At 36.8% G+C, this 13,922-nt stretch overlaps 1 protein-coding gene across 1 annotated transcript; it reads right to left on the bottom strand.

Annotated features, from left to right (window-relative positions):
- Window positions 1-731: 731 nt before the first annotated feature.
- Window positions 732-13,587, bottom strand: LOC118822224 (cytochrome P450 2C15-like). The gene is made up of 9 exons (XM_036591163.1): window positions 13,357-13,587; window positions 9,667-9,823; window positions 8,552-8,704; window positions 5,637-5,797; window positions 5,325-5,498; window positions 4,926-5,067; window positions 4,510-4,697; window positions 2,015-2,156; window positions 732-1,370 (listed from the first exon to the last, which is right to left on the bottom strand). Exons 1-9 carry the CDS (start codon window positions 13,549-13,551, stop codon window positions 1,180-1,182), a joined length of 1,503 nt encoding a protein of 500 aa, XP_036447056.1. The 5' UTR covers window positions 13,552-13,587; the 3' UTR covers window positions 732-1,179.
- Between the last annotated feature and the right edge of the window lie 335 nt (window positions 13,588-13,922).

Below are 13,922 nucleotides of genomic sequence, written 5' to 3'. Positions count from 1 at the left end.
TGAAATTGTATATTAGGTCATCAATATTGTCAAAATGAAAATTCTCCGAATAATCAAATAATGAACTTTAAAAACAAGAAGCAGACATAACAAGCATAACAGGCAGTGTGAATCTTAAAGTGATCAAAGCTCTAAAGTGATAAAAGTTCTGGAATTATAGTAAAAATATTTACAGTATAACACTTTGAATGAAAAGCAGAATCTTTTAAATATTGCACTGAATTTCAGGATTTCTTTATATTTGGTACAGTATGTCCCCATTTTGCTTTAATGAAATGAACTCCACAAGTTTGTGCAAAAGTCTCTGATGAGTAAATCCAATCCTGAAAGTTCCTGAACACAGGCTTCAATTGAAAAAATAAGACTCAAAAACACAAATCTGACTTTCCTTAACATGGTCAGTGCTACAAATTTGCTGCACTATTTAAGATTGGGGATTTGGAGACTCTGGTGGAAATGTGTGATTGCACACAATGTGTGGAAGAACATTTTGTAACATGGGTTGTGCTTCTGACCCCTTCCCCAAGTGGATGAATTTGATGATTGAAAGTGTGTTAAGAAAGAATTCAAAGAGAACTAAGTCAAAATATAATGAAGAATGCATCTTCTGAGGATGTAAATGAATTATCTACTATTGTTATTTTACCATCATTAGTATAATGTTGATTTTGCATGTGACACTAATACATAAACTCATGATGTGGTCAGAATAACATTCAATCTGACATCTCTGACTTTTATATGTTTATTTCAGGCTTTACATGGCAACTCAGCTTTACATTTGAATGCTGACCTAGAAATAGCGCATAAACTTTTTTTTGTTTTAATATTTTTTTCTTTCTGTGTATTTCCAGGTTTAAATATTAAAAAATCCCAGATTTTCTATGTGATTTCAGAATTTTAGACCCCAGTCTAAGCATTACAAAAATAGCCTTTACATACATTTCAAACTGTATAATTCCTCTGTTAGAAATACCTGATAAAATGTAACTATTGTGCTCATTATTTTAGTGGAAATCATGTATTTACCCCATGTACATTTACCCCAGGTTGGTCCTGGTGCAAAGCAAAAACTTGATAGTATACTCAGATTAAGATTGATTACATGCATTAGAGCAGAGGAAGTTCTCCAGGTCTGGTACTGAATGTTCAGGTATAAAGACTGAACACATCGGTGATTCAGTGAGGGGTCTGTCTGCTGCGGCAGATTATATTGAAGGGCAATGGAGCGAGAACCAAGAACCCAGCACCATCCATGTTGTACGGTGGAGCTCCAGGAGGCCATGAGAACTTAAACTGCTGGAGCAGAGAGGTGAAGAAGATGAAGAGCTCCATCTTTGCTAGAGACTCGCCAAGACACACCCTCGGACCTGCAGGACACACACACACACAAACCATCTCAATGCTAGCGTGGCTAATCAGAGAAGTTTCTATGTTGTTTTTTTGTTGTTTTCTTTGTGTATGTTAGCCACTGTGATAATCCAGATAGGAATGCTGTTTATTTTCACTGTAGGTGAAACCTGAACTCAAACAATAGTGAGAGTAGGAAATGAAGAAGATAAGTGAATTAGCTAAACTAATCTGAACACAGTGATAAACTAAGTTGCTAAGCTAAACTGCTAAATTAACAATTTTCAGAAATAAAAGCAATTTTCCTGATAACGTATTGGCTTCGGTTCACCCCTGAGCCCTCTAAGTACATTTGTGGGAAGTGGACCTGGCACGTCATTTCAGCTCTAGATTGTGTTCACACTTAACCCCTTTCTGTTTAACTACCGATTTTTGGAACCAAGAATCAAGAAAATGATTGTGTTCAACTGAATCTTGGAATCAAATCCAAATTAGAGTCGACTTTAGAATTTTTCCAATAAAAAATTTTCGGAGTTTAGTGCTGTTCGGGGGTTGTCAGGTCTGCATCACATCATTTCTGGTCTGGGAATGAGTCACACTTGTACATTCTTAATCAATCTCTATTGCCCATGGACCCTCAGGTAGACACCAGCAGCAGACTCACCCAGAGAGAACGGCAGAAAGGATTCATTTTTGCAGAACTGTCCTTTTTTATCCAGAAAGTTCTCTGGGTTGAACGTGTCTGGATACTTCCAGTGCTCTTTGTCAGTCATGATGGCCGTTAAGTTGACCATGACCTCAGATCCCTGCCATGGGAAAGAGAAACATATAAATAACACACATGCATTGAAGTAAATTAAATGGCCTGGCTGTGCAGTCAGAGATGAGCTGCGAAGTTTTATTTTTTGTATTTTCGGTCATATTAAAAAGACAGAGAAAGTTGTAAATAATTATAAAATTGCTATACAGTTTTTAAATATGCAATGTAAGGATCAAAGTTGTTCAACAATATTTTATTGTTTATAATTATTATGATATCTAGTATTTGGAAGTATTGGCTTTTTTTATGCCACAAAGATTTTAGCCCAAAATAAGTGTCAGCAAAGACAAACTGCACTACTTTCCACACTGAACCACTGAAAAAGCAAAGATGCCTGAATAGTCACGTGTGGGGGTACTTAAAATGATCAGATGATAAAAAATGTGGTACAGATTACTGATTATCTGTTAAAAATGTAATTGCAACCTAATACAAAGATTTACTATATTAAAGGAATGTAATATTTTAATGTAATACTTTCCATTACTTTTGAATTACTTAACTTTTTAAAGTACAACCCCATTTTGAAGTTGGGATGCTGTGCAAAATGTAAATAAAAACAGATTGCAATGATAGGCAAATCATTTAAACCCTATATTCAATTGAAAATAGTACTACATATTGACATATAAGACAACACATCAAATGTTGAAACTTTTTTAGAAATTTTGTTTTTAAAAAATAAATGCAAATTTTGAATTTGATGCCAGCAACACATTTCAGAAAAGTTGGGACAGGGGCATGATGTTTCATCACCTGATTGTCTTGCATTGTCTTGCTCAAATAATCAAGGCCTTCCCTGAAAAAGACGTCGTCTGGATGGTGGCATGTGTTGCTCCAAAACCTGTATATATTGTTTAGCATTAATGGTGCCTTCACAGAAGTCACCCAAGACATGTGCACTAATGCACCCCTATACCATCATGATAGTGGCTTTTGAACAATGCACTGATAACAGGCTGGATGGTCCCTCTCCTTATAGCCTGGAGGATGCGGTGTCCATGTTTTTTTCTAAAAACAATTTCATATTTTGATTCGTTAGACAACAGGACACTTTTCCACTTCGCCTCAGTCTATTTAAATTGAGCTCGGGCCCATAGAAGGTGGCGTTTTTTCTGGATCCTGTTTATATATGACTTCTTCTTTGCATGGTAGAGTTTTAACTTGCATTTGTGGATGCAGCGATGGACTGTGTTCACAGACAGTGGTTTTCAGAAGTGGTCCTGAGATCTTGCAGTGATTTCCATTAAAGAATCATGTTGTGTTTTTAATACAGTGCTGCCTGAGGGCCCAAAGATCACTACCAGACAATAATGGTTTTTGACCTTGTCCATTGCATACAGAGATTTCTCCAGATTCTCTGAATCTTTTAATTATATTATGTACTATAAATAATGAAATCCCCAAGATTTTTACTGCTTTATGTTGATGAATGTTATTCTTAAATTGTTGCACTATTTGCCCGTGCAGTCTTTCACAGATTTTTACTTCTGAAAGACTCTGGGATGCTCTTTTGTAACAAATCATATTACTGACCTGTTGCCAATTAACCTAATTAGTTTTAAAATGTTCCACCCATTTTTTTTTATTTATTTATTTTTTTTTTTATAATTACACAACTTTACCAGTCTTTTGTTGCCCTGTCCCAACTTTTTTCAAATGTGTTGCTCAAGTTAAAAATGAGCACATAATTTTCAAAAAATTTCTCAGTTTCAACATTGGATATATTGTCTCCGTACTATTGTCTATTAAATATCGTGTTTAAATGATTCGCCTATCATTGCATTCTTTTTTGATTTACATTTTGCACAGCGTCCCAACTGTTTTAGAATTAAAGACAAGAAAAACACAATTTCAACAAGACTTTTTCAACAAAAATTTAACCTAATACAAGGCATACAGGTGAATTGCTCTGATTTATGAAACAAAATGACAGATTACAGGTGACTTATTTATACTTATCTATTTATACATTGTTTCAGCCTAGTGGATGCATTTTAAAGTGCAGTAATGAACATATTTAAAACCATGGTTGAAGAAAAGTCTGTAAAATTCTGTTTGGGCCAGTCCTAATTTTTCAGTTTTCTGAAACTAGCATTAGTCAGTCATAAAACTCAAAAAAGCTGCAGTAAAAAACAGATAAAACTCTAATATGCGTGTCAAAATATATTGGCAAAACATGATCTAATAACCCCACTTTTGTGGCTATACCTCCATTCATACTTAATAATTCATCTTTCCTTTGATTGAGTGTTCCCATTCAGCTTTTAATACATTCATACATAGTTCCATTCAGGCTGTCATGTATTAAATCCACAATCCCCCTATCCCTTCATTACCTTGGGCAGGTGGTATCCTCGTAGCTGTGCTGGTTCTGTGGTTTGGTGTGCTGCACCAAGAGGAACGACGTTAGCGCAGCGCTGGATCTCATAAATAGTGGCGCAAGTGTATGGGAGCTGTGTACGGTCACCCATGCAGGGAGAGCGGTCAAAACCCATCAGCCGAATGATCTCTTCATGACAGCGTTCTGACATGTGGTCAAACAGCCACATGAGAAAGAATGTGAAAAAACAGAAGGCACTAAAGAGAGATGTTATAGGACATACAGCAATAACAGCTTTCTTACTGAGTCATTAACCAATTCGTAATACAATAATGTTCAGGTCATGGACGAACAAAAGGAATACCATTTCTTAAACCATGTTTAGTGAACAAATGAAATCAGGTCAGTGTTATTGGTGACTTGTAGCAGTACCTTGCACGTCGAGGTGGTTCATCATGTAAATAAGTCCCCATCGGAGGGTATTTGCTGTAGTGTCTGTCCCAGCAAAGAAAAGGTCTGAGATCGAAGTTATCATGTTCTCCACATGGAATGTAGAGTCTTTTTTTGACTCTTGCTGCTCAAAACAAGAAATTATTCAATTCTGTAAGACATCCACCACTGTAGAATACTGAAAGCTGGTTGGATGATTCAGTTAGTATTAAAACTTCAACTCCACAGTCACAAATGTTCACAACTAGAAAATAAATAACACAGCCACCATTTAACATCACAGATAACTAATGGTTACAATTGGTGTTCTGGAGAACTGTAAAGTATGCAGCACTGTCTTTGTTGCTGTCAAAGAGCATGTCCTGAAGTTTGACCTCTCACCTTGGTCATCTCAATCAGGTAGGCGTCAGTGAAGTCCCGGAGGTTGTCTGGGTCCAGAGTCTTCTTGTGCTCCTCCACAAATTCAAGGATAAAATCTTTTAAGGCAAAGGAATTATGCAAGATCTTCTGCTGAGGCCCTGGAAAGTGTTTTATGATAGGAACCAAGTTGCAAAGCTGCAAAAAAAGTAAAAAGTATTTCATTCAAAATTAAATTGCATCATTTAATTTTACAGTTTATTTACACAAAATCACATCAAAATGCCCTTTTTTTTTAAAACACCTGACTTCACCAGGAAAGCTTCCACTAATTACCTGCGCCACAGCTGATCCAGCAAGCTGAACGTTTTCATTCAGAAGTTTCAGCAGCATAGCAAAGCGCTTGTTGTCATAATCGAAACGGTCTCCAAAGATGATGGAGCAGACCACATTAGATACTGCGTTCATAAGAAGGTGGATGGGATGGAAAGGTTTTCCTTCAAGAAAAATGGCAGAAGAGTGTATTTGATAAGGAACATACAAGGACAGAAACCTAACAGTAGAACTTTTTTTAATGTCATCACTATGAAATAGTTACATGTCTGTCAGCAAAAAAAAATGGAGGGAACTCTTGTTTTACTGTCAGCAGGGATGTTTGAAAAATCCATGACATTTACAGTTTCTGAACTACAGCATAGAGTGGTGTGATTAACCAAATTCAGCTTATTAAGCATTAACTCCTTTAAAGTCCTATTGGAGCTTGATTTGTTTTACCGAGGAGGTCTGGTAATGTAATTTGCATGTAAATTTGACTGGGATAAAGGATCTGCATACTTTTCCCAAATTACCCCAAATACACTACATTGAAACATCATCATGTGGACATTTATGTCAGCATTATGTGATAAGTGCCTCACTTCTGAACAATAACAACATGTTTTTGCAGTTAAATGGGCAAATAATAAAAAATACAACACTAGAGGAGTTAGGAGATTTCACATCTTCATTGTGGGCTGACGCACATTATCATTGGCAATTCCAAGTAATGGTGCATAATCAGAATGTACTGGACAGAATGGGATTGTAAAATCCCAAATTGTTGTGGATTTCAGTAGTCTGGTCATAACCTTGAGGATTACGGAATTGGGTTGGATCAAGCTCCATTTTAGCTATTAGTCTTGTCTTCATATTGTAAAAAAGGACAAAAATGGAGGCTCCGATTTCTATTACCCAGTTTTATTATTTCATTACTGTGATGTCGATTCAAATAGGACTACTATTAGGGAGATCTAAATTTCAGCAAATTCACTCCAGAAGGTTATTCATTTCGGAATTTGCAGACTTGTTGAAAACTATGGACAAGGCAGATTCTTACAGAATTAAAATCATGAATCTTGTCAGTAATCATTCAAATTGTAACACCTCCCCAGGTAAAACTAATCCAGCTCCAATAGGGCTTGAGTTCATTTGAACAAAACTTCATTTAAACAATTAGACAGTAATTGACAATGAAACAATCACATTAACAAAGAAATACCAACAAATGACAGACAATATGTAGTGGTGTAGAAATCTGAAGCACAAAAAAGGCATCCTACATATTTTATTATTTTTATTTTGTTTGTTAAATTAGAATAGAAAAGAGAAATCTCTATCAATTATTAGTTTTTTTCAATATAACAGAACAAAACTAAAATCAGGAAAAGCTGCTATGTAGATTGCCCTGTAGATGGCACTTTATATTGACAGTCATAGGAAATCTGCAGTTCTGGCGAAGGTCAAAAGCAAAGCAATAAAATGCATAACCAGAAGAGCTTACACACTAAATCGTGTCTGGTTCCCTTGTTATTTACAGGTGAGCAAAACAGCTGATGACCTTTAAGTATGTTTTTTTTAAAGTAGCATAGAGTAAGTAAACAGAAGTTGAGGCAAATATGAGAAGTATGTTAATCACTGTTAATATGTTTTTATTTGATGTTTTCTAGCTATTTAAGGCTGGACCAGTTCATTCAGTAAGCTAAAACTTGTGTGGAAAACAAGAAGAGCACAAGCTGAAGTACTTTGCTTGAGTTATAAAAATAGCTGGGAACATGCTTAGAGCTTATTTAAAATTCACAATGGATTAATATGTGAAGCAGTCTTGGAGTGGTGTCTTATTTTGTTTCTGTAATTTATCCTTAACTAAGATGGTGCTGCACATTGTTAGAAATTGGTGCTGCTAGTGAAAAATGAAAAAAATCTGGTAACACTTTCTATGAATGTCACGTTTGTAAGCATCTATAAACACATTTATAACATGTTATAATGCCTTCATATGGCATTATAAACATGATTATAAACATTTATAAAAATGAATTACACTGGATTACACTTTATAGCCATGTTTATTATACATTATGAATTGTTAATATAATGCATTAGAAGTAGTGTTGATAACATGTTATACTGTCAGTGCCAAAGAAGTCAGTCCCAGCTTGGAGAGCGTAAAGACAAATACCAAGCTAACGGTGGTGTACATTGACTTTCCCACATTGAATAAAACACTGATGGCAGCTCTAGTTTAAACTCTGACATTTGAAGCCTGTAATGTGCTTTATTGGGTATGTTTTAGTGTTTCAGTAAATCCTTCAGTAAATACTCCACTCTTAACACCGGAGGAAGCTTTAGTACAGTACACTTCACTTTACTTAGAGCAGACAAATACGACTTATAAGCTCTTATAATTTGTTATGATCAGTACTTATAATGTATTATGTTAACAATTCATAATGCATAATAAGCATGGCTATAACGTGTAATGCATTTTTATAAATATTTATAGCCATGTTTATAATGCCTTATGAATGCATTATAACACATTGTGAATGTGTTTATAGATGCTTACAAAGGTGACATTCATAGAAAAATCTTTTACCCTTTTGAGAGTCATACCATGTTAGAGAATGTACATTAATGATATGTGTTTATCCAGATGTTACAACAAAAATTCTTTAAAAACAGTTTATTGTAAGTCAGAACTAAAAGGTGAATGGTGAGCATGTTAGTTGATTATTGAAATATTAGGTTGTTTAAACATTTGGATTTCTTTTTTTTTAAAGTTTTAATAGAACCTGTTAAAAAAAAAGGCAAAGCAATTAAACGCATAACCACAACTCCTTTCACACTAAAGGGTAACTGATTTCCTTGTTCTTTACAGTTCACCCCAGCTCAGGTGTCCTTTGTCTGAAATTGGCATAACTAATCTTTCCTACCTTCTTGTTTGAACATCTCCTTGAGGAGGTATTGCGCCTCCTCTGAAATATGCTCTTCCACAGTTTTCCTTCCCAGACCAAAGTCACGCAGTGTGTGCAGAGCAAACCGTCGCTGCTCTCTCCATGAGTGACCATATTGGGCCATCACAATACCTGAAAGCGGCAGAGAGAGATGTAGAGAAGAAAAAAGAGATAACAGAAGAGAATGGAAAAAAAGTTGTAAAGAGATGGAATGGCACACTTAGATTTTCTATTTTTTTCCAAAGATAAAGTAAAAGTATCAGTAAAGGTCAATCACAGACGTTAATGGTCCAGATTCATAAAACTTCACAGTAGAGTAAATAAGAGCTATTGATTGGTGTGTCAGTGTTCTAGGCAAGAGCCAATCAAAGTTGACATCTAAACTGACATCTAAATGAGGTCATACCACCACCATAATAAAGAAGCACACCAAGTGATGCTCTGGTTGGCTGCCAAAATGGATACAAAAATATGACGTTCATGAAAATGATAACATCTTAAAATTCAACTTTCAATTATATGAATGACATTAGGAATTTCATTTCTCTTTGGTGAGAATTCAAGCCTTTTTCCATTTCATTATAATTTGCAGTAACAGTTTTTAGTAACATGAATTAAAGTTTAACATGTGGTCATTTTTTGCCCACAAGAATTAAAATGTTGAAATTCTAATTACTAATTTAATTTGCACATGTAATAATACAAATTTCAAGAGTAAATATTACATTTGGAATAGCAAATATTCAGTTTTACTAGTAAGAAATGTCATTTTTATTTGATTAAATTTGAATGTCTTTGTAAAATCCACTGTCAACTGAAAAACAGGGTTAAAAGCTAAAACTGTTTAGAATAAAATCAAATGCAGTTAGAATCGAATGCAATTAGAATCTCAACAAATTAAAATATTCTTCATTTATTTGGCTTCCAAGCTAAACCTTTACATACGCAGGAGAGGAATTCGCCAAACATTTGATGCCGGAAGAAGAGGCTGTTTTAAATTTATTGCCTCTTAAATCTATTAATCTGAACTCTTGTCACAGTAAATCTGGTAGTAAGTTTTATGAATTTAAGCCAATGAGTCATGCAATACAAACCATAGCTTTTGCTGGAGCGTATTATTGGCATGGATGGCCTTCCAGAGAACACGTTCCCATTTTGAACAAAAGCTTCTTTCGCAATCTGCATGGTATTCAGCATGATCGTTGGCTTCTTTCCAAAGTATACTGTGCAAATCTCACCATATTTCGGCATCTGAAAGGGTGTAAAATGTTTACTGTACCTACAATGTTGGGATGGACAAGTATATGTGCTGATGCAACAGTTGCCACATTTGTTTTCTGGTGTGTTTGCTGACTTCAATATGCAAGTGGCCAATTATAGTCTCTTCACAGTTCATTGTTTTCTTTAACAACCTGATTCAGTTTTGATTTTTGAATTTCATTTATAGCATTTAGTAGACATTACCTTTCTCCACGCTGTGGACTGGGGTTCAATTCCTACACTATACCAAAGAAAGTCTTTGAGCAAGACTCCTAATGCTACCTTAGCCTTCTCATGTAAAAGGATCAAATTGTAGGTCACTCTGGTTAAGGGCATCTGCCACATTCCATAAATGTAAATGTAAATGTGCAGATACCTAAATACAAAAATACTCAATATAGAAATGAGGCATTTCCTTTGCATTACAAGACTTTGTACTAGTACTAGAGAAGATGCCATTTAATTGTTTCACAAAAAGATAAGTCATCAGTCAGCATTTGAAGACAGGGAGGGACACTGTTTGGACAGCCAGGGCAAGTGTGTTCCACCATATAGGTGACTAGACAAAGAAAAGTCTCCATGCTTGTCCATGAGGCACCTGGAAGGATAATAGGCAAGTCAAGTAGTACTTGAAACTCAAAGGGCTTCAAGTATGGATTGAGTTTTGGCCACTGCCATCAGGTTGGGAGTGGCAGGTCCATTTTTGGCTTAGTAAGCAAGTACTGAGATGGCAGAAGATTGAAGAAGCACCTGGGAGGACTACAGAGAGAGAAAGTATAGATTCCTCCAGATGTTGTGGAGGAAAAATCTGCATGAATGAGTCAGGTTTGCACAGAGTGAGCAAAGATTGATACCTGGTCATCAAGAATTACACCAAGTTTTTCTTACACCGAGTTCTCAAATGAAATGGTAAGATCACAGTCTGTAGGTCCAGACATGTATAGCAGCTCCCTAGCTGGGATTCATCTGCAGGTGGTGGGCTACCATCCATAATGAGATCTCAGCAAAACATGCCAAGATACGACTGGAAACCTAAGTGTTAGAGGGTGGGTAGGAAAGGATTAGCTGAGTGTTATCAGCATAGAATTGGTAGAGTAAATGTATAGAGAAAGGGAAACAGGACCCACCACTGAGCTATGTGGGACACCAATGAAAAGTCTGTATGTTTCCCTCCATGTTACCTGATAACATAATACATACTACACCCTTCCAAGTAGAACTCAAACTAATTTCATGCAGAGGCAGTTATTATAATGTTGGTGAAAACAGATGTCAACTGTGTCAAAAGCTGCAGAGAGGTCAAAAGAATTAGTGCCAATGACAGTTTGGCTATTTTCCTGTGTTGATAGCAGTTTTTATAGGGTCCACCAATTTGAAGCAAGAATGGCTGAGATCATGAAGCTGGTTCTGAGTGAAAAAAAGTGATTACAGACAGCACTTTTGAGACTTCTGGAAAGGATAGATAATACTGATAGCGGCTGATGTCAGAGCTGTAGAGAGTGGTCTTCTTCAGAATAGGTACCACCCTGGCAGTCTTGTAAGCAGATGGTAATGACTTTATGATAAGGAGCTATAGACTGATTTCTCAGAGCTCTCTCTCCAAAAAAAGAAAGACTGTGAGCCTAAAGAACCCCAAAACACCTCAACAAATATAATGATTATCCTAGTCAAGGGTTGAACTAAACAAAATGAGAATGTGCCACCACCTCAGAAAGAGTTTCCAGGGACCCTCATGGATAGGTCAAGTTAGTGATTCAGGAAAGCCTATTGTATTATGTGGCAAAACGGCAAGGTGGCAAAAAGACAGGTTGGGTCTTGCAAACTCAAGGTCCATACACCATAGTGGAAAAGGTGGTATCAGAGAACATCTCATGACAAAGTCCTGGATACATGCTTTCTAGGGAATTTGGAGTGTTCCCAAAGATTTGAGTCTAATTTCACCTCAACAAATTATCCCCTCTCAGGGCTGACAAGAAAATCCTCCGTCTTTTGTAACCCTTACTTGCCTTCCAATCATGGTGCAAACTGCCAAGTCAGATAGTTGACTGGGAGCGGTGCCATCTCAAAAACTCAATAACAGTCCTGTGTGTCATAAACCTGCCCTGCTGGTATGCAGCCCACGGATTAAGAAGCTTTGCTATCAGATGGCTGGCAGAGGAACACTAGTACTAATGGAAAGGTAGTCCTTTCATCCTTGTCACTGATCACGCATCTTTGCAGTGGATGAAGAAAGCCATATAATAATGCAAAACTGCCCTGTGACCTGGTTAATTGCTAATGGAAGGTGAAGAAATGTGATGACGATTGGCCTTGCTGCCCTTCACAGACTTAATTGTGGTCACTCTAGAGCCCCTGGCCCCTCTCCAGGTTGCTGAGGTGCTGGGAGATATTCAACTGCAGAACCACTGGTTTGGATGGTAAACTCTCACATGGTGAAAGTTTACCTGCCTACGTATTATCAGCCCTCGTTGGTAAGACATAGGCAGGTGCAGTTATGGATTGTTCACTGTGGCTTATTTCAAGTACAAGTTTGCCATTTGCTTCTTAACAAATCAGATAACCGAAGAGGCAAGGTAAATGTCTTCAATTCCCCTTTGCTGCAACAGTGATACGGACAAAAGACTACTTTGTCTCTCCTCTCTTAAAGTTCATTAGAGAATCTATTAGACATCTTGGGAGCAACATTGAGCTCACCAGGACAGATCAGGGTCAAGGCACCTCATGTCCTTGAGTGTGCTCCCAAAAACTGCTAGGGGCACACACTGATTGGTTCTTCTAATGCAGGGGTGTCCAATCTTATCTGCAAAGGGTGGGCGTGGCTGCAGATGTTCATTCCAATGAAGCTATACCTGATTCTGTTTGTTTAAACAGCTGATCATGAACAACTGACCATGAACAAATTGTTGGAAAGAAAACCTGCAGCCACACTGGCCCTTTGTGGATAAGTCTGGATACCACTGTTTTAATGACTTTAGCCAGTAGTTATCAACTTTATTGTTCTCTTAAGTCAGCTTTCTTGCTTGTCAAAAAAGAGGGCAATAATTTAAAATAAAATAAAATATGAAAGCACTCTCCACAATAATCTACACAATAGCAGCATGTGGTGAGCTATAGTGAACTTTGCACATGTTCTAGTTAGCATTGCACAAACAAAATTCTAAGTGCAAATTTTACACTTGTAGTAGATTTTATATTCTATTTATAGAGCATTTATATACTTTCTTACCTGGGAATGTTTGTAAAGCTTTCATTCTTCATCACCATGGAATGCTCTCTTCATTTCATGGTGGCGAAGGATGAAATTTTGCAAACACGTCCATGTAAGAAAGTCTAGCACTATACTTGCTGCAGACTCAACAATTTTCTAGAAATTTAAAGGACTTACGGATATTCAACTATTCACATCTATATTCTATATTCATTTACAAATCAATTTAAATATATAAAATATGTATGAAGAAGCAGAAACTGATCAATCTGATATGCTAGTAAATGTACCACCAAAGGAAAAAAAGGGAACTGACCGATCTGATGAAGGCCATTCGATTCCTAATGAATTGGGGCAGGTTACCCACAAAGGGCAGTGGTTTGGGTCCAGGGGGGCTGCAGCTCCTGGAGGAGTTCAATTTGAAGATCTCCAACAGAAGCAGAGTGAGCAGACCACCCAGCAGGGCCAAGCCCACATACATCCATTCCAAATATTTTAGCACAGATTCCATTCTGAGAGAAGTGCAGGATGGCACAGTCACCCACAGCTTTATACAGTAAAATCAGGAGGAGACACACAGAGAGAGAGAGAGAGAGAGAGAGAGAGAGAGAGAGAGAGAGAGAGCTGTTTGTATTGAAAACAGCCATTTGATCATTTCCATACAACTGCGTCACAGTAGGTGTTATCAGGTATAAAAAAATGTCTTCTAATCTCATCTATTAGAAGGTCAAAGAGTTTCCAGTTTTGTGAGACACTGCAGACAAAGTCCAGGAACACATAAAGCATTGAAAGTTGTTGCAACCTCATGAACACATGAAATACAGAAAGTGACTATTTAATTTTGAATTAACTCCCACACACTCAAGAACACTCAAACTGGTC

Source organism: Colossoma macropomum, unplaced genomic scaffold (assembly GCF_904425465.1).
Source record: "Colossoma macropomum unplaced genomic scaffold, Colossoma_macropomum, whole genome shotgun sequence".
Classification (NCBI taxonomy): Eukaryota; Metazoa; Chordata; class Actinopteri; order Characiformes; family Serrasalmidae; genus Colossoma; species Colossoma macropomum.
Note: the sequence above shows the minus strand (reverse complement) of the source record. Positions and strands in the feature narration are given on the sequence as shown.